General features: G+C 40.1%; 1 protein-coding gene across 14 annotated transcripts in view; it reads right to left on the minus strand.

Moving 5' to 3' along the window:
• The window catches only part of LOC116656675, a 144369-nt gene that overhangs the window by 74826 nt on the left and 42118 nt on the right, over window positions 1-27425 (minus strand). For all 14 annotated transcript variants that reach the window (XR_004314165.1, XR_004314164.1, XM_032464848.1 and 11 more), the window contains 2 exons: window positions 18962-19015; window positions 11339-11512 (listed from right to left, as the gene is read on the minus strand). Coding sequence is in view for 12 of the 14 variants with exons in the window: in XM_032464848.1 (XP_032320739.1) it covers window positions 11339-11512; window positions 18962-19015 (228 nt within the window). In the remaining 2 variants the exon portion in view is untranslated. The remainder of the gene's footprint in view (window positions 1-11338; window positions 11513-18961; window positions 19016-27425) is intronic.

Raw genomic sequence — 27425 nt, forward strand, 5'->3', positions numbered from 1 at the left:
ACACAGCTCAATAACAAGAACCAAAAAACAAACAAGCAAACAAAAAACCCAATCCAAAAATTGGCAGAAGTAGGAGATTACAAAAAAAAAAAAAGGAGAAGGAAAAAGAAATTGATGTGGGATTTGTCCCACTGGGAGGAAGCAGTAAAGGAGGAAAAGTGCCCTCACCCTGAGAAGTCCCCTCTCCAGCAGGGAGGTCAGCTGCTACAGAAAGGGAACCTTAGAGGCTCAGAGGAGAAATCAGCAGAAGCTTGGCAGACAGAACTGAGAGAGACCAGCACAGAGGGTCCTGGCAACTCCTAACTTGAGCTGTGAGCTGGAAGGGACAGGCCAGGACTGGGTGCTGGAGCTTGGGCTTCTGCAGACAGACCCAGGGAGAGGACTGGAGCTGACTGCACAGAGGCAGCCTTAGGGGGCTGCACTGTGGTGTGGGCTGAGGCTGGGAGTGTGTGCCTAACAGCCTGGGTCCCCCATAGAAAGCACCACTGCTGGTGCTCATTGAGGGGAGGGTTGCAACGCAGCCCAGACATAGCAGCCATCTCCACTAGCCCAGGGAGCCATTGCTCAGAACCACATCGGCATGTGTTCTCGCTAAGTGCTTCACACAGAGCAGTCTTCTCGGATTGCTCTGGAGGCCCACAATTCCTGGCGCTCAGCTTCCAGGCACAGGTGGGGCTGAAAACAGAATCCATTCTCAGGGGTCTCAAGACTTCACAGGTGGGACTGAGACTTGATTCTAGCCCCAAGCGCTGGTGGCGAATTTGCTCTACTGGTGACTCTGTGACACACCTCTGAGACAAACAAGTGTAACACTGGCATGCAGGTGGGTGGGTCTGGCGTTAACAGCGGGCCTGTGTTCGCAGATGCAAGACCTGGGTCTGGGTTGACTCTGTGGCTCAAAGTGGATCCAGGTGCATGACTGCACAGCACTACAGTGGGTCCTGGTGCCTGACACCGGTGGATCGGCATGAATGGCTCTGTGGGTGCAAAACCTGGGGGGCACTAGGGCGGATTGCTGACACTTTCTGTGGCTTAGGGGAGGACAAGCGCAGAGACAACAAAGTGTACGTTGTAAGCTTGCACAACGAGTGACTGACGACACCACAGAAGGCACTCTCTGCTGGACATCTTCTGAGGAGGAATAGTCAGCAGGCTCCTCTTCTGGTGGAAGTGCTCCAGTCCCCCCTACCACAAACCACAGCTCAGAAATGGGCCTGAAAGCCTCTATTCCCACAACAGGGAAGCGACCTGACTCCTGTCAGGGCTGTGCCAACCACCAAACAAAGTGGAGTCCCTGCTCAACCACCAGGGCAGGCTCTGGTCACCACAACACCAACCATACTCCCAATCAAGGGAATAAGAGCCAGCACACAGGGAGGAAAGACCTGGCAGCCATCCATACTTAAACAGCCCTTGTGACAAAAATGAGATGCACACTGTCTACACAGGGATGCTCCCATATAAAAACAAAACTAAAGAAAGAGCCCTTCAACACCACAGTAGGTAACTGTTACACTTAAAGTCATAGTCAGAGAAATATTTAGAAAAGGAAGAAGCAGAGGAACCAATCCCAATTGAAAGAACAAGAGAAGTCCCCTGGAAGCATGAACTATGAAATGGACCTCAATAGTCTACTAGATTTGGAGTTCAAAGAGGACATGATAAAAGCACTGAAGGAAATGAGAGGAAATAAGAGAGCTATAGATAAGATGCAAGATACTGTTAAAAAAAAAACTATAAGGCGGAGCCAACTAAAACCAGACAACTCAATTGCTGAGATAAAAGCTGAGCTAAGGGCAGCCAATAGCAGCCTTACATGATGCAGAAGAATGAATCAGTGATTTAGAAGACAGGATAATGAAAATCACCCCATCAGAACAGCAGAAAAGCAAATGAAAACAAATGAAAGTAATGTAAGGGACCTATGAGATAATATAAAGTGCGACAACCTATACCTAATAGCGGTCCCAGAAAGAGAAGAAACAAAAAAAGTGGATCAAAAAAGTATTTCAAGAAATCATGACTAAAAATTAACCAAACCTAAAGAAGGAAATAGATATCCAAGTGCAGGAAACACAGAGGGCCCCAAACAAGAAGAACCCAAACAGATCTACACCAAGACATATTATAATTAACATGGCCAAAGGTCGGCAGAAAGAGAACAACAAAGAATTAGTTACAAAGGAAATCCCATAAGGCTATCAGTTGATTTCTCTACAGACACACTGCTGGCCAGAAGGGAGTGGCAAGATATATTCCAAGTCCTGAAAGAGAAAAACTTGCAGCCTAAGACACTCTACCAAGCAAGGATATCCTTTAGAGAACAAGGAGAGATAAAGAATCTGACAGACAAGCAAAAACTAAAAGAATACACCAATGCTAAACCTATCCTAAAAGAAATACAGTAACTTTTTCTCTAAATAGAAAAGCAGGAATCTGTAGAAAAGAGAAAACCACAATTAGAAATGTGATAACCAAAACGAACAGCAAGGGAATAGACATGAAGATGTAAAAGAGGACAATCAAAATCACAAAATGTGGGAGAGGGGAGCAAGAAAATGTAGATTTTTTTTTCTTTCTTTCTAGGATGTGTTTGAGACTATATGCTTACCAGTCTAAAGCAAATAGATGTAGTAATGGGTTAACATACTTGAAAAACGGGGTAACCACAAATCAAAAGCATAAAATAGAATCACAAAAAAAGCAAGTAAAAAGGAAAGAAATCAAGCTAATACAAAAGAAAATCATCAACCCACAAAAGAAAGAACAAAAGGAAAAAGAAAGGAACAAAGAAAAAACACAAAATCAACTGGAAAACAAAGTTCAAAATGGCAGTAAACATATATCTATCAATAATTGCCATAAATGTCAATGGATTATATGCTCCAATCAAAAGACACAGAGTGGCAGATTGGATAATAAAACAAGAGCCTACACTACGCTGCCTATAAGACACCCACTTTAGGGTGGAGGACACACATAGATTGAAAGTGATAGGATTGAAAAAGATTTTTTATGCAAAGAGAAATGACAAGAAAGTAGGGGTAGGAGTACTCATATCAGACAAAACAGACTTTAGAACGAAGGCCATAAAGACAGACAAAGGACTTTGTATAATGATCAAAGGAGGAATACAAGAAGAGGATATTACACTCATTAACATATGCACCCAATATAGAAGCACCTGATCATATGTAACAAATACTAAGAGGCATAAGGGAAGGAGGAAAGGCCAAGATGGCGGAGTAGAAGGATGCTCTGAGCTCGCTCTCTCCCAAGAACACACCAACAGAGACAGGCACGGACCCACCCATCCACTCAGAACACCTGGCCAGACTTTGACAAGATATCTCCTTCTTCAATAGACAAAATTCCTCACATAGCTGGTAGGAGGAGAAAAAAAAAGCAAAACAAAAAGGAAATTAGTGTGGGACCTGTCCCTCGGAGAGGGAGCAGCAAGGGAGGAAACAGTGCTCTTACGCTGGGACAACCCCCACTCAAATGCAGAGGTCAGCGGGGATGGAGGGGGACCCTCCGAGGTTCAGAGGAGTCCACAGCAGCCTCTTGGCCGACAGAACTGAGCAAAACCAGCACAGAGGATCCCTGCGATCCCTAGCCCTACAAGTGAGCCGGCACGGGTGGAATGGGACCGGCTGCCCGAGCCCAGCGGAGGGCTGGAACTAACTGGGCAGAGGCAGCCTGAGGGGCTGGATCCAGTGTACTGTACGCCGTGGCTGGGTGTGTATACAGAACAGGATAGCCTGGGTCCCCCACCCACCAAAAAAAGAAAAAAAGGAACACTGCTGGTGTGCACTGTGGGTAGGGGGCGCAATGCGGCTGAGCCGTAGCCTTTGTCTCCACATGCCTGTGGCACCATCACTGGCATGCTCTCGGGAGGAGAGGTGCAGCTCCCAGGTAAAGATGGGGTTCAAACCTGGAATCTGTACCCAGGGGTCCCACAACTTCATAGGTGGGATTGAGATTTGTTTACAGCCTCAGGCAGAGGGGACTGTCTGGCTCCGCGGGTGCCTTTGTGGACCCACGCCTCCAAGACAAACAAGCAAGGTGCGGAATTCTGGCACACGGTGGGGGCGAGGGCTGCTGCGGCCCTTTCAGTGGGCCTGCCTACCATACACGGATGTGGCACTGGGGAGAGCTCTGACTCGGTGGCACGACCACACAATCAACACAGGGCTGGGGTTCTACCAGTGCAGGCCTCTAAGGTGAACGAGCAGAGTTCGCACAGCGAGGGCAAGTGCAGGAGCCACACTGGGCACCAGGGATCTCACTACCCCAGTAGGGCACCATAATGCAGGTGTGCGACCCAGAAGTCGGCAGGTCTGCGCTGGCAGCTCTGAGGGTGGAGAACCTGGGGGACACCCGGGAAGAGCGCTGACATTCCTGCGGCTAAAGCGGGGACAAGGGCAGAGTCAACAGAGTACTTGAAGTGCTCCCACCCCGCCTACCACACACCGCAGCTCAGAAATGGGTCTGGAAGCCTCCCATTCCAACAAAAGAGGAATAGACCTAGCCCCTGTCAGGGCTGTGACAAACACAAAACAAAAAGGAGGCCCCACTCAACATCGAGGGCAGGCTCTGATCACCACGACACCAGCCACAGCCCCAATCAAAGGGATAACAGGCAACACACTTGGAAGAAAGATATGACAACCGTACATACTAAAAACAGACTTTGCAACAAAATTAGCAGAGGCGCACATTCTACACAGGAATGCATCCTCTTTAAAAACAAAACAAAACACACAAAAACGGCCCTTCAAGACCACAGTAGATAACTGATACTCCATAAGCCACGGTGAGAGAGACAGAAGTCAAGTGAAGAAGCAGAGGAAGCACTCCCAATTAAAAGAGCAAGAGAAATCCCCTCAAAGAACAACCAATGAAATAGGCTCGACAGTCTACTAGATCATGACTTCAAAAAGAGAGTGATCAGAGCTCTGAGGGAAGTGAGAAAGACTACAGATAAAAATGCAGAATACTACCAAGAGGAAATAAAACTATAAAAGAGAGCCAATTAAAAACAGAAAACTCAATGGCTGAGATAAAAGCCAAGCTAAAAGTAGTCAAAAGCAGACTAGATAACGCAGAGGAGCAGATAAGTGACTTAGAAGACAGGATAACAGAAGTCACCCGATCAGAACAACAGACAGAAAAGCAAGTGAAAACTAATGAGAGCAATACAAGGGGCCTGGGGGATAATACAAAGCACCCCAACCTACGCATGACAGGGGTCCCAGAAGGAGAAGGAAGGCAAAGGGGATTGAAAGGTATTTGAAGAAATCATGACTGAGAACTTCCCAAACCTAAAGAGGGAATCAGATATCCAAGTGCAGGAAGCCCAGAGGGTCCCTAACAAGAAGAACCCAAACAGACCTACACCAAGACATATTTTAATTAAGACGGCCAAGGTTAAAGATAAAGGAATGATTCTAAAGGCAGCAAGAGAAAAAGGAAGAGTTCGTTACGAGGGAACCCCCATAAGGCTCTCAGCTGATTTCCCTACACAAACATTGCAGGCCAGAAGGGAGTGGCAAGACACATTCAAAGTTCTGAATGAGAAAAGCTGCACCCTAGGATGCTCTATCCAGCAAGGGTATCCTTTAGAGTAGAAGGAGAGAGAAGGAATTTCCCAGACAAGCAAAAAGTAGAAGAATTCAGGAATACTAAACCTATGCTAAATGAAATATTGAAAGGTCTACTCTAAATAGAAAAGATGCAGGACGCTACAGAAAGGGGAAAACCATGACTGCACAGTAGTAACATAAGAACAAGTGTTAACAAGCACTTCCTAGCAGTGCCTTGGGAGTTTTCTTTCATAACTAGGTAAATCTTTAATCATTTGTGTTTGTAGACCTTCCTTTAAGGAGACGCTGAACACTCGTATGCACTACGAGAAATACCAGTTTGTTCTTCATAAGGAACTGTCAGGGCAAGCTATTGTTACCTTCCCACCCCCCGCCCCTCCCTCGACACATAATTGCTTGATTAGGGGGTCGGCTGCAACTGGCAAAGAATGAAGAGGGAAACTTGAAGTTAAAAGCAGTTGATGAATCAAACTTCATCTGAATTAGACTGTGAAGACCCAAAAAGTAAGCCTAGAAGAAATGTGCAGCATGAGTGGCCTATACCCCAAAACCCAGGGCAGATTTTTTCATGGTTTCTCAATAATCAGCAATAACCTGGCCTTTCCTAACCTCTCCTGGCCCCACCGCCTCAGACTTGCTTGTTCTTATCTCTCCAGCTTTATTTTGTTTCTTCCTTTGACGGACTGCTTTAAGTATGCAGGTGAGACAGTTGTGGGAGCACCCTTTGATGTCTCTTATCTTTCTCCAAAGGTCAACATCCTCCAATCCTCACTTCACAGAACACAAGCTGGGTGAATCCTACCCTGAAAACACCTCAGGATTCTCCCTCCTCCCAGGCTAAGTGGGCAGTCCTCTTTTTATCTCCATAATGCTCAGCGCATGGGTCTACTGAAGCATATCATGATGCTAAGACTTTGTTTAAATCTGCTTTTCACACTAGAATATGAGTCCCTTCTGGACGGGGGCTCAAATTGTACATACTTTCCCCGACTTTGTTTTTTTTTTATTTCCTCTTGACTTAGCCTAGAATCTAGCACATATTTGGTTTTTGATAAAGAGATGTTAAGGCAAAGAAGTCAAAGAAGAGAAAGTCAAGCTTAACATCAGATGGGAGAAACCTGGTAACTGGGTTCCACCCAAACCTGACACTTCCTGGGGTGCAGTCTTTTCCTCACACCTTGAGGCACATACTTTAGCATCCAAGCTGGTCTTAAAGGTGAGTGCTTTGTACTCAGTATGTGACAGGTGTTTTCAACAAATTTGCCCACATCCCAAACTGCAGGATCAAAAAGATGGTTGATGACCTTCTCTGAGCTAGCTGTTACCCCTTCTTTTACTTCTTTCCCAGGCAACTGCCTATTCTCTTTTGAAGTTCATGCTTTCTTCTATACCACGCATTACAGCCCCTTTCTGCCATCACCTACTGACCTCTTGGTCACTCTTTATTCATGACTTCTCCTTCACGGTGTTCCCAAACTGTCTCCTTGTATGAAAGTGGTTCAATTTCTTACACAGAAGATCTTCACTTCTACTCAGGCCACAAGCAACACAAATGATCATTTACTGGACACAAATGCACAAGCCCTCTAACATCTTATTCAACTCCAGTATCCCACCATTTGACCAACCCTTTCTCTCTACACCTTACTGTTACTACACTTGTTTTCTGCCTTCACTGAACCATCAGCACCAACCTCTTCTATGTGCAACCTCTACTTGATACCTCCCATGACCTGCCCTGAAACATCGTCTTTTCTTCAGTTGTTTATCATCCGGTGTAATTTCTAGGCTGTTCATCATCTCAGTGTTTTTCCTCTGTCCTTCTCTTATTTTTCAATGTTTCTATTCAGTGTTTATATTGGAACTGACACATTATTGCAGATGTGAGCTAACTAGGAGAGAGCAGTATAAGGAGCTCTCTCTTGATCTTAGTAAAATGCTTCTGATATAGAGACCAAAATTACATTAGAATGGTTTGGAGGAAATAACGACTTCTGCTATGCTCAAACCAAATTTGCCTTCATCTTAATGGCCTTGAAAAGCTATCAGACCAGGTCTCATCTACCTAGAGTTCCTAATTGATTTTGAACCTTACTTTGTGATATTTCAACTTACAGGCATGTTGTTAGTGAATAGTAACAATCTGAATCTTGATTATGTAACACAATGTAAGCATTTTCTCCTGGGCTTAACGTCATTTACAAATCTGAGAGGTACACTTCATTCATTTTCATTTGTGTGATTTAAACATTTTGAAAATATTTGGTCCAAGGACAGAAACTTTGTGGATGACCACTTCAAGGGCAGAATATTTATCAGTGTGATCTGAATATTCTTCTAGCTCCATACATCTCAAACTGAAGGTAAGGGAAGCCCTGGTGATAAGTGTAGAAGAACTCAAACTACAGAATACATTCTTCTAATATAGTCTAATAAAGTCTCATATAATAATGAGACTTTAATATATTTACAATATTTTTTTAAATCTGAAGCCAGAGTGTTCACCATCTTCTGTTTTTAGGAGTCCTCTGGGGAAACTATTCGAATGACATCACATCAATTTATTTAGGCTTTTTAATGTCCTCTCATAAGGATTTCATAAGAAAATCTGTCAAGCACTACATAAAACTCAACATACACTAAATCGATTTATGACATCCTATCTAAAAAATTATTAAGTAGGACTTAGTTTGAAAGTGTTTGCTCTTAAGGAAGTTCTATTATCTTATTTGAAGTTCCCCAAACCATATATTGAATAACATATTCTACACTTTACCCAAATATGAATTTTAGTGTGTTAAACTCTGCTTGTCAGAATCTTTTTTCCTTCCTTTTGAAAACTGGGACACTATACCAATGTCTTGCACTCCGGTCTTCCTCCCAAGTATTTCTCTAGTATTCTTAAATTATAATATTGTGATCATACCTACTGGCTTATTTACTGCTCTGGGCAATTATTTTTCAGGCCTCATTTTAGAGCAGTAAGGCATACTCCGACCACCTCCAAACCCCTGCTCCTTCTAAACCACTGGTTTACTTTTAATGACATATTCTAGTATTTCCAGTCTGAAGACATTTTTTCCTCAGTGGAGAAAACAGAAGCAAAAAGATGTGAACATTTCTATTTTCTCTCCATTAACAGCCAAGCTAACATTAACCAAGCAGTAAGTGGCCACTTCCTTCTTGCTTCATATGTTGCTAAAAACTCTGTTTCTATCTAAAAGGTGTCTTTAACATTTACTTCGCAACTTCAGCTAACCCTGGATTTTAGTCTTCCTGGCACTAACTTCAAGATTGGGGGAACTCATTTTTGTTCTTTCTAAAGCTTACTGCCCTTTCTATGTACACTGAAGTATGTAACAGCCCAGAGATCGCTACGTGGGCTCACTGTACCCGCTTCTCCTCTGTTGTATTGACTACTGTGATTTTATAGTTGGGTTTCTACTTTTAGAGCTCACTCAAGTCATATTTTCATACATTATTTTCTGAGTTTTTTTTTTAATTGTACCCTGCTGATAAGATACGTCTGGTCATTTTTATTTGCATCGCTTTTATGGACTCCAAGTTGTAAGGGTTAATTCCTCAAGGGGATGCCCTACTCTAAAATTTCAGTAAGTATTTTCCTAGTTGTTGTTGTTTTTTTTTTTAACTTCAATGAGATAAAATATTCACCAAGGTAAACCTCTATAACAAATGCTCTGCTTTTAGTGGAATATTTTAAATTCAAGAGCCCTGCATTTAGACTCTTCATTGTATAAATCTTCACATACAAAAGTTTCTATCAGTTTTCCTTTTACATATTGAACATGTAGTCAAATTCTATTACATATATTAATAGGGAAGTTCATATGTAATAAATACTCAAAGAAAAAGTCACTGTTCTGTTTTCTTCTATCTGTGGGTTTGAGAGGAGTAATGAAGATGGTAGGAGTGGTGCTTCCAGCCCATCCTGAATTCATCAGAAAGGTATGCGAATATAAAGACAAACAAAATATTTGTTCCCTGATTTCAAGGAACTCATTAATTGAACCAGGACTGTGCAGTTAGGCGAATATGCTTTAAAATACTGCGTAGTGACTTTCTGCTTTGCCCATCTGTACATTTCCTGCTATCTCTTTTGTTAGAAGCAGCCTTTTAACACATCATAATTTTCTAAATCAAAGTTCTTCCACATTTTTCTCCATTTAAAATTCAATCATTTCCACATCAGTTAGACTCGTGAGCAATTAATATGAAAAGATGGGTCATTAGAAGCATAAAATGTTAATCTTATTTATGCTTCAGAGTGGCTTACGTAGACCATTGCCTTCTCCCTAATTACATTGAAACCTACAAATATTTACAGAGGTGGGTATGATGAGGGAAAGAGAGATAGGTGAGCTTATGATGCCTCGTCCTGGAGGGAACTTATTCTAAAAGAGCTTAAAATCTAGCAGGAACGTTCTATGGGCAATAATCCTGGAGCCAGATGCCTAATACACACTGCTCATTACAATGGTAGTAAGTATGAAGAAAAAGCTGGATAAATGGTAATTTATCTAAAAAATTCAAAGCTGACTAAAGATAGGGAAGCTGTCGAGTCATCGTTCAAGAAATCTGCAAAATCAACTCATCTATTTAGTATCATTGGGAATGAACTAGTTCTCCTAGGGTTATTTTTTCACACTGAACATCTCTGAGAACTAAAATGTTTTCGATATTGAATGTTTTGAAGAAATAGGTTTGTAAAATATATCATACATTTCTTTTCACTTTTGAAATTGACCATGACTTTCATCTTTGTTGATATCGCAGGTATACTGTTTAAATATTAACTAACATGCTGGCAATATACTACAGTGATACCCTCAGAAACTGTTTTACGATGTAGAGCTGTTTTACAGGGTAATCTCTGTTTTGATGGGATATTTGAATTAGTGTATTTGATTTCTTCTTTCTTGTCTCTTGCCTATTTAAAGAGCACTTCTTATGGAGCTCAATTCTTGTCCATGTGCCTGCCTTTGTTATATCTCCTTCAAATTGATATACTGAGATATCCAGTGCAAAGAGAAATAAAACCAAAAAAGATCCTGATAGGATTTTCCTTAAGAAAAAGAAATAGGCTCCAGATGAATATTAAAAGGGAATTCTTATGAGCAAGCTGCAAGGACTTGGTGGATTTTATTTTGCTGCTCAGATACTCTATTCATTTACTTTCACATTCTTTGTTGTATTCTGAATAGCAAAGGTTTCAGCTACATCTCATCTGAGTTTATAGCACTACAGTAGTTTTTGGACTTCTAAGTTTTTTCTGTTTGTTTGTTTTGTTTTGTTTTCTTTTGGTGCAGCTCTTCAAACCAGAAATTAATCTTTAAAAGAAAAAAAAAATTCTATGTCCTTGTTAAGCCAGTAAAGTCAAACATATTTATTAGCTTAATGCTTTAGAGTTTGGCATTAAACAGTATCAATCACAAATTCTACCATGAGAAATGTTATCAATCTACTTGCTGAAAAGAAAATAACCTTTACTTATTATATTTTTATTAAACAAGGATATATTTCACTGTAAATGAGGTCAAAATGATCAAAGATGGATTCTTAGCACTCTCCCCATCAGATTTGTGAAATTGCTAGCGGAGATGAGTTCAGAAAACGAAAACGTGTGATTCTGAATGCAATGCCACTGGAAAAGCTCTCTCCACAATTGCCCAACAAAGCATCCTTGAAGAAATATCCTGGCACTTAGAACATACCTCCACATTCTGAGCAAATGGATCCTCTGGATCACACAACGTTGAAGATATCCGATGGTTGCCACGGAAACATCGCTGACTTATATTCTGGGGGACTGGAAATGTCTGTCCAATAATCGTTAACCTTCCAATTGACCGTCTTACAAGTTCCTGTACATCCAGATCATTTATTTCCTGTAAGATAAGATAAGAAACGGAAGAATTAGAAATGCTTTATTTAATACAGGAACAGAAACACAAAACTATCAATGAGTTATCTGGAAATGCTAAGGGATCCTGTTACTGTAATACATTTGTTTAATGCTTAGCCCACATCCAAATGAAAACAACAACACACATTCATTAAATTAATCAACTCATTTGTAGTTGCTGTCTCTACTTCAAATTATATACATTATGTATATAATTAATTAATACTTAAATAATTTGAAACACAGCAATTGACTTAAATATACTTTATCAATAATAAGTTTATAGTATATTGAAAACTTCAGAAAAAAATGTGTTGTATAAACATTGGGAAAAGTCAGAAAGTAAGTTGCTTTTATGCTTAATCATTCGTTAATGGATTTCAAAGTACCTTGAGTATCTAGGAAGATAGTTGCAATGTAAGAGTAATATATATCGTTCTTAGGAATGAAAAATTGGGTTCCTAAATGAGATTGGTAGAGAGGAAAAGAGAGATGTTATTTTCAAAGAACTTTTCCTAATGATTTCTTTGAACTATTGATGTTAATTCATACATTTCTCTTGGTAAGGAATAGACAAAACACAGTGCTCACTAACTGCTGAATAATTAACTTAGTATACAATTGTGGTCTTAACATAAAGATGAAAAATTATGTTGATTAATATAGTGTGAGCTCCAGTGCTCTTTATACAAACCAATACTATTTTGCATGTGAGCATTTGTGAAGCTCAAAGAAAAGCAATTTCTGTTCCCTTTTCCCCACCAACTCCTAACTCCAGGCTTCAATTTTAGGATTTGACTCAATCATAAATGAAGAAGTAATAAAAATAAAATATTATTTTTACAACATACACCTGTTCTAATTGAACACTGTTCTAATTGGAATTTGTCAGAATAGAAGTGATCAGAATAAATTTAATTTTAATGCAGTCTTTTACTTAGGCCGTTTGTGCTTCAAAGTGCCCATTTGGAACCTTTTAAACCAATGAAGTCTTTACAATTAATATATCATTGGTTTCAATACATTCTTATGGCAACAGAAATAAAAGATTTGACACAAGAGACATTTTGGACTGGAGTGAGCCATTTCTCAGTTTTGTTTCAAAGACTTATAATAGAGTAATGGAAGAGAAAGAGATGATTTACAAGTGTATTACTTTCTCCATTTCCTTACTAGGCTAATCACATATTATTCTTTCTTATAGCACATAGTAGCTTTAAAATTCATCCTTTATTTATAATCTTTATGAAATATAGATTTTTCTGAAAACAAAATAACACCTGCCATCAGCTATATCTAGTGTAATATCCTGGATTTCCAGTCGATTAATCCTTAAGGTACCATAAAAAATGATTTTCATCAGTTTAAAATGCCGTCTTTTTCCTTTAGTGTGTGTCATTTCAGTGGCCACCAAAATTTCTGCCTGGCACAAAGCAGGTCACTTTTTAAATTCTCTGTCATCTACTCAGAGTAAAATTAGTGTTCTGTCAACTCCATTTTAAGCCTGAACTTTAACCAGAAAACTTTTAAAGTTAATTAATATTGCTATTCAATTATCTTTACATTTAAAAAAATTTCATACTGTGCAGACAGGAATTTCATTTAAAAGGACAATGAAAAAATTAACTTTTCTCATAACCTTGACTAAGTCGTGTTGTATAGGTGGTCTTTTTTTCTTTAGCAGTAGATTTATCAACATTTTGTCGAAGAGCATCATTTCTACATGTTCCACTCATGGTGAACTACAAATCAGAATATTAGAACAAAAACTTACATTTATTAAGTCCTTACTATATATTAAGCAAAATGCTAAGTACATAACCTATTATCTTATTTACTGCTAAAAATTACATTCTGATTCAGATACTATTATTCTCACTGATAAATAAACAGGAGATTCCAAGCCCTTCATTCAAAATATTCTCTATTCATAGTATGAATTCATAAATGTCATCACAAGAGACATTCTCTGAAATAATTATACAAGAAATCCATTTTTACTTACAGGAATTATTTAGATTAATATTCATGAATGATAGGAATTAAAACTCTAAAGATATATTATTCCAGCATTTAATAGCCTGATGACTCTACAAGGAGTGATAAAGTCATCTATCATGAGCTAAAGTCTTTAAGAGGACTATTTTTAAACCCACAAAAGGGGATGGTTAACTTTTACAGGTTCTAAAAGCAGAAGTTCTCAGGTGTCTAAGCGACTAAACTATATCTGAGAAAATGTCAATTTGAATTGAGGATATTTTGCCTATTATTATTTGGGAAAGGAAAAAGAAAGTAATTTTCTGGGAGGAAAGAATCTGCCATTCTGAATGAAGTTAACAGTCTGTCACAAAAAATTCACTTGCAGTCTTAGTTTTGACACCTGATCTCAAAAATCGTTTGATAGTGATACGAAAACTTGATTAGGCAGCTGCCTTATATTTACAGAACTGCGTTTTCAAAAGGTGCATTTCAAGAGTAGTAGATGCAATGTTATATAAACACTAAAAGCCAAGGGAATCCTTAATCTATCAAGAGATATTTTACATGAAAAAGAAATCCATAAGTAAACTTCTGTATTAAAACATGGAACTATTGTATAATCTACTGGAATCTATACTGTTCTAATGCTCGGAACTTTAAAAATGTTTAAACCATCTGATTTTTTAAAATAACCACGTGAAGAACAAGTTCGCCACTCACTCTCGCAAACCGCCCATACTACCCAAATGTGCTCATCTCTATAAACACATAGACATTTCCTTTATTTGCAAGAATTTAAAGAAGCTAAATTATAAAATTATTTTTTTTGTGTTATTTTTGGACTAAGTGTATTTATGAAATAAGAACTGATAGTGCAATACAAATGAACAAATACATTTTAGTGTACCTAACTTTTCTCAATTTTTCTTCTTTAGCGACCAAGGCATACAGTCTTTTTTCCCCAAAATAACTTACATGAATAATCAAAAATTATTAAGAATCAAATCAATAAATCCAAGAGAAGATTCTTGTTCACTTTGCTGTGCCAGTTTAATGTAGGATGGACTTTGAACTGTGTAAGAGACAAGAAAGAGGAAAGCTAAAATATTTGGTAGGGATACAACTCCATCCAGAAACAGCCACTTCCCAGAACAAATCTTTTAGGAAAACTGGATCACTCCTGAAACCTTGTAGGGTATCAGCTTTAGGCTTAAGTTAATAGAATTCTGGTGAAGGAAAGACTCTCAAAATCCGTTAGATCAGATGCCAATCTATACTATATAAACTATTTCAGAGAAGGGGCCCCTTCCTCCTTTTCCTGTTCTTTTATTTCTTAAAATGTTACAAAGTTCCTGGCTCCTAGTAGATACTCATTAAATATTGATAAATTCAAAAAAAAAAAATGAATGATAAATTAAAAAAAAAAAATGAAGACTTTACCCAACCACCTTCTAAAGACAGATGCCTACAACTGTAAGTACAGGCACTGGGATGCTTTAATAACTTGATCTATTCGAAACAAAGCAAATTTTAGTAATGATATTAAGCAGTGTACTATGTGGTGGCATTTAAAAAGATTATGCTTTCTGTTGGTATTGTTTTGCTGATACGTCTATATTCTTCATGTTTTTGCAAAGACGATCCTTTGATGCTTCCATCAAGTTTAATGTTAATGCGAAATAACTTATACAAATATTATGAAACGTGAAACACCACCAGCTGTAGACTGTAGGAACAGGAAGAGGAGCAGAATGGCAGCTTTCTGCTTGACATATTCATTACACACTTAGGCTTTTCAAATCTCAAAAGAACAATAAGAAGAACTTCTCCTTAACGGCACAATTCAGTAGTGATTAACAGAAAATAATGGCTTAAACTATTTAAATAAGAAGTCAGGGCACCAAAGGTCAGGCTGAGTATCAACAGCTAATAGAAGGGTGCACATAGCATTATGCTGCTTGCAGCTCTAAACAGTGCATAGCTTCCTATCTGAATGTCTAACTTTTGTAAAACTTAAATAAAGTGCTAGGCCATCTGCTTCAGGACCCTGAAGGGATGACAGTACTTATGTGCAAAGGCTGTTCTGTGCTGCAGCCACTGATTGCAGGAAGAAGATAAATAGCATTACCAACTACTAACAGATGATTGATTACACCATATGAGCTAGCACGGCCTCTCATTATTACAGCACACTTGATGCAAATGAAAAAAATACATTGTTTTCAAGTTTCAACATCAATTTGTACCATGATGCACAATGCCAACTTTGATTTATAGTTTCTCTTTGAGAAACTGTTGGTGCCATAAGATTAAATAAATGTTTGCAAGCCATTCTAAAATTAGCAACAAAACAGTAGCTACACAAACCAAACTAGACACATTTGTGATTCCCATGTTCAGTCAAAATGGGCATCTGCATGTTGTTGGGTTTTGTGGTTGTTGATCCTTTTAGAGTCTATCTTCCTAGCAAATTTGAGAAATCCTTGTTTCTTCTTTTATGGAGACTAGGGTAAATTATGATTCATCCATTATAAACAGGACTGTAAATGAAATAAAGGATAGCGAGACTCAAGTTTCCTTTGGAGAGAATGAGGTGACTGAATGGAATCACATGGAAGAAAGGGTGCTGACCACACACATATTGAAGGATGGTCTTTGTTCGGGATGAAAATACAGAAAATATGCTTCATCTCTGTGAGTTGTAACCTAGCTTAGAAAATATAATGACCAATGTAAACAGTGTGTGTTGTGAACATCAAATTTTTCAAAGGTTAAGCAGTACTGACTTGCCGTCCTGCTAAAACGACATCTCTGCTCAAGGACTAGCAAGGAGGGCTGTGGGTAAAACAGAGATAAGAGTTCCAGTAATGGTAAAGGGAAGTTACAGTTATGACAGTTTACAGTAGAAAACCCAAGTGTGAAGGGGAGAAAAGAACTGAGGTCTTCTATACTGTCTTCTACACTTCTAGCATTTATTGAGTTATTTGCTGGTTAGATTGCTGTGTTTGTGTGGATGTTTTCTTTGCAAAATGGTGGCCCAAATTATGGAATGTCCATTTAGAGACATCATTTGCCCTTCTAATATTTTATGAAATAAAATTTAGTAAGTTCAACAAAAGGAGTCATAATATTTAGTAAATATATATTAAAATACAACTGTATTATTCTTTCCAAGATAATCATCATCAATGAAACACATGCTAGTTTGCTCAGTCAGATTTCCTCTCTATAATATGAAGAAGCGATTTCTTCCACAGTACAAACTGACACACAAGCATGAGACAGATGGCCACTGGTATCCTGGAAAGCTCTCTTTACCTGGGTTCATACTTTTAATATTCAGGTATAGTGCTAGAGGTTAAATTAAATATGGAAAAAAGTTAATTCAGGGGTCCCTTCTGCAATCTTGCCAAAGAATAGAAAGGAATGGGCACCTCCATTTATACATTATAGGTATTAATAGGCTTGATTAATCCATGTCTCTAAGGAGGCAAGAAATCACTTTTTTCCCCTACTCAGCTCTATTGATGCAAACAAGTAAAATGGCTCCAGCTTGTTTTACAACAGAAAAACCTGTGTGGTCTATTCGCCATCAGCAGGTGGGGAATAAAAACAAGGTGAGACAAAAACAGGAATTCGGAGTCTCTATTCCAAAAAACAGTAACCTAGAAAATAATAAGCTAAAGACAAAAAGTAACAAGATATGGCTCCTGTAAGATTGAAATTTAGGTAGCAGAAATTTCAAAAATATAATCTGTAAGGAAAATTATTGAAGCAAAAGAAAATGAAGCAAGAACAATCAAAGCTTTAGGCTGGAAAGGACTAAAAGGTTTTACATTCCATTATCACCTCTTCATAGTTGTGTAATATTTGGCAAACTGTTTAATGTATTTGAATCTTAGATTCCTTGCAGAAAAATAGAAATGAAAACACCTCATTTGAAAAGTTATTATGAAGGTTTGTTAAGTTTCCCTTTTCCTTTTACTCTATCTTGATATCTAGTCATTCGAGATGGAAACTTGAGTGGTATTAGAACATTAAAGGTATTAAAAACTTTATTGAAAAGCAGATCTCACATACACACATTATCTTTGGGGATCTCAGAAAAACACATCCTAATGGGACATAAGAAATTCACTGACAAATCATGTAGACCTAAAGTTCGGCAGACCAACAACAGATTTGCAAGATGTCTCCAGTGCCTTTACATTGCATGAAAAAGAGCCAACAAGGGAGCTAAAACTCCATCAGTGACGTGTGGTGCAGGAGAAACCACTTGAACTGAGAACCGGTTTTACTTTTCTGTGTAAGAAGAGACAAATCATGCGCTTTTCATGGCCCTTATTCCCTCATTACTTCATAAGAATATTTAGCATTCAACAAAATAATGTGTGAGAAAGTGATCTGTGAGCTTCCCCCTGCTCTGCTCATTACTGCAGCACTATTCATTGCCTTTTGTCAGGACTGTGTTACGCATACTGGACAGTATTTCACTTAATTTTTATCGTGAACTTGTAAAGTAACTGTTACTATACATACAAACAAAACAACCTGAGGCACAGGATGATTATACTATATTTCCATAGTAACACGGCTAACCAGTTGTGTAGCCAGGATGGAGCCTATCTGGCTAATTGCAAAACCAGTATTCTTGCCCAAAATGCTGTTCTGTTCCTTAGACAAAACTTGTTATTCTATCATTCAATATTTAGTATCTGTTGATAAATAATACATAAAATTTGTATTCATAAGAGATAGATATGTTGAATCCTAGGTCTCGTTGAGAACAGATTCGCATGGTCTCATTATTTATCCCTGACTGATTTCTCACTGTCCTCTCCAATTCTGACTGGCAGGTGCTAATAGAATAATTTGTTTCAGAGGGCTCTCATATTGTAATAGTGTATTTTTATCTTATGTATGGTCCTTAGAAAATTCAAAAAACTTTCACAAGGGACTTGACAAGTGGGTGAATTTTAAAACAATTGTATTGCTTTGTGAAAAGAAAAACAATCTGCTCTTCTTTACTCATATTCATGTGCTGAACTATTTAATCCTTGTGTAAAGGGGGGTGGATATAAAAGTTCTAGAAACAACAGTAAAATATAAATGGAACATAAGCACTCCACTGGGAGGAATTCACTGTGCTGACAAAGAAGAGTGTACTTTTCATAAAGATGATCTCCCGAAGTAGGCAGTGTGTGCCAACGGAAAAGGCTAAAAGATGCTCAGTGGGGAATTCGTTCTCCATTTATTTCATTCATGCAAAGCCCTTTATAATTTAAAAAAAAAAACTATACTTTTTCTATTTTTATCTAACAGCATCCACTCAGTAAGCTGAAAGTTTACTTTGTGTTCTGTCTCTTAGTAGAAATTCAAGGCCCTAGGAATCCTGTGACTATACATATGAAAACAGGACCCAGAGTTAACAGCAAGGTTTAGTTTACTTTACCTCATTGATAATGATCCAGTGACAGTCAAAAGCAACCAAATTCGTCTCCACAACCTGGAAGAGAAAAGAACCCAGTTATCAGTCAGCATTAATTGTGGAAAACAAACCAAACTAAATAGATAGACTTGCCAAATGGCAAAAAATGTATACTACATGTTAGAAAGGTCTGTGTTACCCAACTGAAGATGGAAACCATTAGTAAAACACTGTGGAAGCACGTGTTCATCTTGTAAATGCGCTGTAGACTTGCTAATTAAGTTTGAAAATATAATCAAAAGCCTAGAAAAACAAAGGCTTCAATTGAAAAAAATATATAAATAACACTTCAGTGATTTAACTTAGAGTTCCAATCATATTTCCTACTCCAAATAAACTTTGATGACCTTCTATTATCTACCTAAGAAACATCTAAGTACATATTCCTCCATAATCTGGCTCTAACTTAACATTATTATCATCTACATCCCTGTGTATGTGTTTGTTATTGTCTTGACAAAGTAAAATGCTCTATGTTCTGAAAAGTTTTGTGCAAGTGTATTCTAAGGAGACAATCATAAAATTACCTGAATGTAAAGACTAAAAGCAATAAACATTTATACTAGAACATGTTATAGGTGGGTAATTTCAGTAGCTTTTAGACCACTAGTAACATGAACATAAAGAAAACTTATGTTAAAAGAAAAGTGAACTACTTGTAGGCAACAATCTTGTCTGGATAGCTATGGATAAATTGATTTGAAATGATCCTCAGCTAAGGACCTAAAAGTGACCCTCCTCTGTGTGTGTGTGTCTCTGCGTGTGTATAGTAGAGGTAACTTTTTTTTAATCAAGGTTTCTATTCTATCCAGTTTTCATACATATACTAAGACACGTTTTATAAATCATGCCATGGAGCAAATAGATATATAATAGGTTAAACTGATTTGAAAGAGATTACTCCGTTATTTTCAGCAACAATATCTGCAGATTAGGTTTTAATTGAAGATACCTCCTAATAGCTAGCAAGGAATTGTTATAAAGTGTAAATTACTTTTGAGGGTTATTCTTTGAGGGTATTCTGAGAAATACCTACTGAAAGATGCACTGAATTATGAAAAATACACATGGAAATGTATTTTTACGTGATTCAACACTTTCTTAAAGTATATAATTATTTGCAGAATTCAAAAAAAATTTGGTATACACTTTATACCATTTCCATATACATCATATAGATTCCTAGGACCTTACTAATGTGTATATACAATACAGTCTCATAGAAGGGAGGATATGTTATCTATTTTTGAGTTATATCATTATTACCATTTTTTGAACAAATGCTCAACTTCTAAGTGAAACTCAATGTAGAAAATATGACTCATGCAGTTTTCAGCTTTTTCAGTTTTAGCTAAAAAAAAAAATTACTTTATACCAGTCATGACACCCTTTATTTCTAATTTTATAATTATTTTTCTTTAATCATCTTAGACAAATCATCAGTAATTTATTAGCAACAAAACTGTTACAAAAACAAATGAGAACACCATAAGAATTCAATGGAATACAAACTAGACTCACATATAAGAAAAGTAGTTCTCTGTATTAAAAAAAGGGAGAGAAATTATACTGAATATGGGGGGAAAACCCACATGACTAACATATACAAACACGAAGTATTTATAGAAAAGGGAATGAAAACCAAAATATAGATTGAAAGTACTTCTGGAACAATATTATTAGTAGAATGAAGAAATGGCTCAATTTAGCTTAAATTATCCCCATTTAGACAATGTGTACCGTGTGGCAAGATTAAGCAAAATTCAGTCTATGAGAACTCTGTATTAACCTGTAGAACTTAAGTAAAGACTTACTTTGTGCAACAAAATTTATGAAATAAGTAGAAGGTAAGAGTCACCTTCTTGAAATGATAATGATAACATAATAATGTGTCTATAATGATAACATTGATAATGTGTCTAGACCACAAAATTTACTCAACTTTCACACTCTGTCTTGAAATAAACTTTCAGGCAGAAGCAGAAAATAGTATATTGGTACAGGCTCAGTCGGGCGTTTCAGTAAAGGAGAAAGGCAAAGTATTTCATCTAAGGCCATGATACCACTAGCCATACCACCGTCCTTTGCTTAGGAAATAATCTTCTCTTACTCCTGTCTCTCTTTTACTCTTGAATACTAAACTATAAAACATTTTTCTTTATATTTTTGAAACGAGGAAAAAATATGAGCACATTACAGCAGATAAAGAAATAAATCGTTTATCACAATAGCTCAAGGTCATGGAGCAGACCCCACTTCCCTACTCCCTGAAGTATCTTATGCTAAAGCTGAAACCAACCTCTGCTATGTTCAGACATTGCATTTTGGGTCTACTTGTTAGAGTAACTTAGCCTATCTTCTTTATCGCAATGCATTTTTACTAATCTCAGCTATGCGCCTTTTTCTAACCTTAATTAATTTTAATAAACACACTTATTAGAGTGATTTAAAATTCTGTGATTTTATAAAAGCATGATTTCAAAACCATGCAATATCTGTTGGCCTTTTCATGAATACTGAATGTTCAGGACTTTTTTTATGAGCCCATTGTTCTTTGGGGAAGGAAAATAAATTATACCAGAAAGGTACTTAAGCATCGGGAGGTAAATGTGCCTCGTCCCTTTAATTATACAAGATATATATACATGGATACACAACTAAACTCCATGCTTTACTGTGGCGCCACATTATAAAGAAGCTCTGAAACTTTTTTATAGCTATGTTGTACACAGAAAGTTAATGCTTCCACTCATTATCTGAGGAACTATCCACTAAAAGAGGACTATAATTTCCTTAGGTCTAGGTTAACATCTTCATGCATAACTAATGAGCTGGCATAACTTCTCTGATTTTTTATAATTGAATGTTACTAAAAGAGAGCAAGGCAAAAAGCCACTAATTAAAAAGGTAACCGATATCTGTAATGGTAGAACGAATATTTAGTAAGAGGCATAAAAAGGTGATGGGGAGATCACCAGCTTAGATCTTGGAAACTGACTACCTATTTATATTATATACATTCTTATATATTATTAAATATCTGTATATAACCTACTACTAAACATATATATATACACACACACACACATATATACACCCAGAGAAGTGAAAATTACAGTAGAGTTAAAAGAAAAAATAAAAAGGAGTGATAATGTTCTTTATCCTGTTCACATTTTATAAATCGAGCTAACATGTAGTGAACATTCTTATAAAAGACATATTTACATAAAAAGAACTTCTCAGCCATCTGTGTAGCTAGCAAATGTCAAACAACTAATTATAAATCCCAAATCAATTCATCTAATAATTTTTATATTTGTATTAATCACTTTCCATTTAATATACTTCAGCCTAAGTAATGCTGTAACAAACTACTTTCATTACTACCTTGAAGGACTGAATTACTTCTCGATAAAGGATTAAGAAGTGATTGTACGATATCCTAGACTATTTTAAGCCTTTGTATTTATTTCCAGTTATATTAGAACTTAGAGAAAACTATTCCGTTTTCTCATCTTCCTTACATTTATGCAGGACGCTACAGAAAGGGGAAAACCATGACTGGAAAGGTGATAACTACAATGAATTACAACAGAATAAACATGAAGACGTAAAAGAGGACATCAAAATCCTTCAAGTTGGGAGGGGGAACAAGAAAATACAGATTTCTTTTCTTTCTTTCGTTCTTTTTAGGATGTGTTATACGACTATCAGTTTAAAGCAAACAGATACAGTAATGAGTTAATATACCGGCAAAACAGGGGAACCACAAATCAAAAACATACAGTGCAGTCAAAGGAACCAAAAAGAAACCAAGATAATACAAAAGAAAATTTTTGAACCCCAAAAAGAAAAAGAACAAAGAGGGAAAAGTGAAGTAAGCCAGAAAGAGAAAAAATGTAACATATATCACTCATATGCAGAATCTTAAAAAAAAAAAGAAAAGAAAAGAGGACACTAATGAACTCATCTACAAGACAGAAACAGACTTGCAGACTTAGGAAACAATCTTATGGTTACCGGGGGAAAGGAGGTCAGAAAGGGATAAATTTGGGAGTTTGAGATTTGCAAATGTTAGGCACTGTATATAAAAACAGATTGAAAAAATATTCTTCGGTATAGTGCTTGGAACTATATTCAATGACCTTTAATGAAAAACAATATGTAAATGAATAGATGTATGTATACACATGACTGGGACACTGCTGGACACCAGAAATCGACACACTGTAACTGACTGTACTTCAATAATAAACTAACAAAAATTAGAAATTAAAAAATATCTATGTCTACATCAAAACGACAATGATGTGGGAAAAGAACGTGTATAAAGATGAAAACTTGAAAATTCAGAGCATTCAGCTGGGTTGATGGGATTGGGAGACATTCCCCATTTTGCACATTTCCTCCTTAAGCTCAGGTCTGTGATTAGAACTCAGGCGTGTCCCCTAAGCCTCCATAAGTCTGGGCTTCCTCGGCTGTGGGGCTGAGAAGACGCGCCCCTGCTCACGAGCCGCGTGTGAAATGACACACGTACGGCAGCCAACGCTGGGCTCACAGTTGCTCCGTGAGAGCAGGAGTGCTTGTTTCGCCGCTGTATTCCCAGCACAGGGACGTGGGCTCAAGGGAAGAGAGGCTCGTGCTGGCAGAGCCTCTGCCTATAGGCACGCGATGGTGGCCGCGTCACACCCAGCATCCCCGCCATCAACACTGGCATCGACAGACGGGACCCACCCTGGGTGACAGAGGGCGCACCAAGCATTCAAACTGTTTTAAAGCTGGAAGCTAGGTAGTCTGTGGCAAGAGTGGCAGCCAAAGAAAAGAAATGGAAACAGACAACATCAGAGGAAGCAGGAAAGGAAGAGACTTGAAAGGTGATGGAGAGGAGGGAAAACAGTGCGAAAGCAAAGGAAGATTCAGAAACACACAAGCACGGCCCCAAGACTGATTTGTCCAGTACTTCAGATGATGTATTTAAGGGGCAAGGACCCTGAAGAGCCACTTCTGGGATCTCACGGAGGTGATGAAGGTGAAGGACAGCAAGTTCAAGCACCTCTGAGCACCGGAGTCTCCCCATCCCTGCTGATGGTTCTGGTCTGGGAAAATGCTCAGGGCACAGCCCCAGAAGACATGCTCTTTACACGCATGCACGTGTGTGCATGTACTTATATTCATACACACCCACACAGGAACGCACACACATATGCACACAACCCCACAGTCTACACGCATGCATACATGTATGCAGAGACACACACAGTCCACATGAATTCAAACCCACACGTGTACACACAGAGACATGCACGCATACACATGTACATTTATCACACATGACCACAAGCATACACACGTGTACAAGCATACAAATGCACACATCCCCACATGCACGTGCCACACAACACACACCTGCACACGTGCACATGAAATGTGAGCACCTATCCACCCAGACACCTATCCCCCCCCAACAAAGCCACCCACAGACCCACACACATGATCTAAATATACACATACGCCATCGACTTCTAAATGATACCCTGGCTTTTACTGTAAACACTACGTATTATTCTAATACCTATAAATGGAAATGTATCTGTGCATTTTTTTAAACGTATAGTCAGTACTTAATGCCTTGTATTTACAGTAAAAATAGCATCTCTTATAAACTGATCCCGTCCGTCCAACACAGGAAAACAAGCCTCCACCATCAGCACTCCGGGAAAGCACAGGATTCCGGGTTCTACCGGTTAAAAACCTCGCCCAGGGCTCTCAGATAATCCTCCTGGGGCCCAGGACAGTGGATGAGGAAATATGCTGAGAGAATGGTGAGCCGGGGACATGCAGCTGACAGTAGCTGGGGGTGGGAGCAACCCAGCCCAGCTCCCTCCAAGCCTGTGCCCTTCAGATTGGAGGGGACAGTGCTGTGCACCAGAGGGCGGGGTGCCCTGCGGCCTCAAGCCAAGCTGCAGGTGTAGGGCTACTCAGGTGACTGTCTCTTCCAAGCGGCTCAGCCCCTCCTCCCAGAGGCACCAAACCCTCAAGTGCCAGCTCCCCAGCTCTCCTCTCCTCCACCGCCCTCACCTCGATTCACCAACAGGGAAAACCCAGGGCTGTGCAGAAACGACAGGGGAGACAGGCCTGGGCTCACCATGAGCTGCTCAAAGATGGGGGTGACCACAGGCTGCAGGATTGGGAGTGGGGTGGGGGAGGCAGCGTCTGGAGGGAAAAGAAACAGCAGCAGGTCAACATGCAGGCTCTCCACGAAGGCTCCAGGACGGTGCCTAGGACCTGGGCCAGGTGAGTTAGAAACCAGCCCAGGCAGAATCGCCCGTGGTCAGGGCCCAGGGCGCGGGGTGGGGGGCAGGATCGAGAGGAGTACTCGTCTCTCCCAGCCAAGGTGGAGCCAGAGATTTCTTCTGAGGGAGCGCCTGGGCCCACTATGGGCCACAGTCAGCACACACGGGGACTGTGCCCGGGTACCTGAGGTCCCAAGTGGGAAACTGTCACTTGGCCTGGGAAAGGCTTGTACCACATCCAGCACCCTTCAGTGGACCTCCTCTCAGGTGGGGAATCTCCAAGTGCCCCCCACTCCTGGGGGACCCCCAGCACTGGACACAGGCCAAATGGACACCTCTTTGGTGTGGCCAGGCTGCAGTCCCAAAGAAACCCCATCCTCCAGAGCCTGACCGTGAGCTTCTGGGCTCCAAGGCCAGGCCAGGGCTGGCACACCAGAGGCCCACACAAAGGGCCACCCCTTTGTGATGGCTGACCAGTAGGACCACACCCTGCCTGGGGCTCCTTTCCCAGGGGATGATGGCCCAGGACCACAGGGCTCTCATGGCCTCAGCCAAGGGGCTGCTCAGGGCCCTGGTCTCCATGTGGACCTGGGAGTGTGCAATGCATTGCACCCCTTCCCTAAAGGAGACCCCATGCTAGTGCTAATTCCACAGGGCTCAGGCGGGTGGGGCATAATCTCACCGGGCCAAAGATCCCCCTCCCAGAAAGGTGACCAAGTCCAGGGTAGACACAGGGCCCGAGCCTCGCCCCTGGAACCCCTGCCCCTGGAGCTCCCTTCTTTCCTCCAGTGGGAAAGGGCCATCTCAGAACGGGGAGGGACTCAGAGACACAGTCAAACACCCCTTTGATGCTGAAGTGCATGTGAGCGCCCCCCTACCCTCTGTCCCCCAGTGGAATTCTGCTGGGCTTCCCCCAGAGGCTCCTCTGCAGGGCGTTTGGTCAGCCCCAAGCATATGAAAACTTAAGAAGCTAAACAGGCCTGGGGTCAGACCTGGACCACCTAGTGGACCCCACCCCAGCACCTCAGGAAGGAAGGGCAGACACTTAGGATTTCAAGCCGGGTAGTTAAGCAGGCAAGTGTGTTCTCCTAGAGAGCCCCTGGTGTCCTCAGAGGGGTCCTTCATAAGAGGAAATGACACACACCAAAAAAAATTTTTGTAAGTACAGTAACAATTGAGAAACCAGTTCAAGTATCAGCAGACGATGGGAACAGCATCCCCCACATCCCCCACGATCACTGCACCCACACCCCCGATCACGGCACCCGCACCCCCGATCCCTGCTCCCACACCTCCATGCTCACGGCACCCGCACCCACGGTCACTGCTCTCATACTCCCTGTGGTCACTGCTCTCACCCCGTGTGCAGGGCTGGGCACACATGAGTGCGTGCACACACATGCAAACTGCCCTGGACTCAGCTCGGGGGAGACCACGCTGTCCCCTCGACACTGCTCCCTCTCACTACTGCCTCTGCCTGCAAGGGTTTCCCTCCTTTCACTCGGCAGCCTCCTGACCCCTCTTCACAATGCCGAGGCACCCCAAGATCACCCCTTTTATTATTTGAACCTCTTTGTTGAGCTTGTTCCATTTTCAACCTGTCGCCGCCCAGACTATCCCCAGCACAGGGCACACAGCCTTTCCTGCAGAGGAGTGCAAGTGTGTAGACACGAGGGTCCGGCTCCGAAGACATCCTTCTCACTGTCACAGAGGGCAGTGTGGCCACAAGACAAGAAAGCAACTGCCGCCGACCCGAAACTGTCCCGCACCTCACTGGGCACATCCGTTTGGTCCATCACTGCACCCCCCACACCCCACCTTACAAAGTCTCTGTGCCTCTGGGCCATGGGCCAGGCCCTAAGACCCTCTGGGTCCCTCTCACCTCCTCCCCGCAGGTGCTCAGACTGGGACCCACGTGTTCCCGCCTCTGCGGGGTCACAGCAGGCTGGGTGGTGCTCCTGTCATTTTTTTAAAGCGGAGCTGGCTTTTCAACATCGCTCACAAGTGTGTTGTTAAATTAACATCATTGCTTGTTAGCTCTCTGCTTTCAAATTAATGAAAGTGTTTTAGGATCAGCATCTTTTGAAAAAAGAGCAGAATGCTGATAACTGTTCGAGCTGAGGGCTTGTACCCAA

This window comes from Camelus ferus, chromosome 22 (assembly GCF_009834535.1).
Source record: "Camelus ferus isolate YT-003-E chromosome 22, BCGSAC_Cfer_1.0, whole genome shotgun sequence".
Lineage (NCBI taxonomy): Eukaryota > Metazoa > Chordata > Mammalia > Artiodactyla > Camelidae > Camelus > Camelus ferus.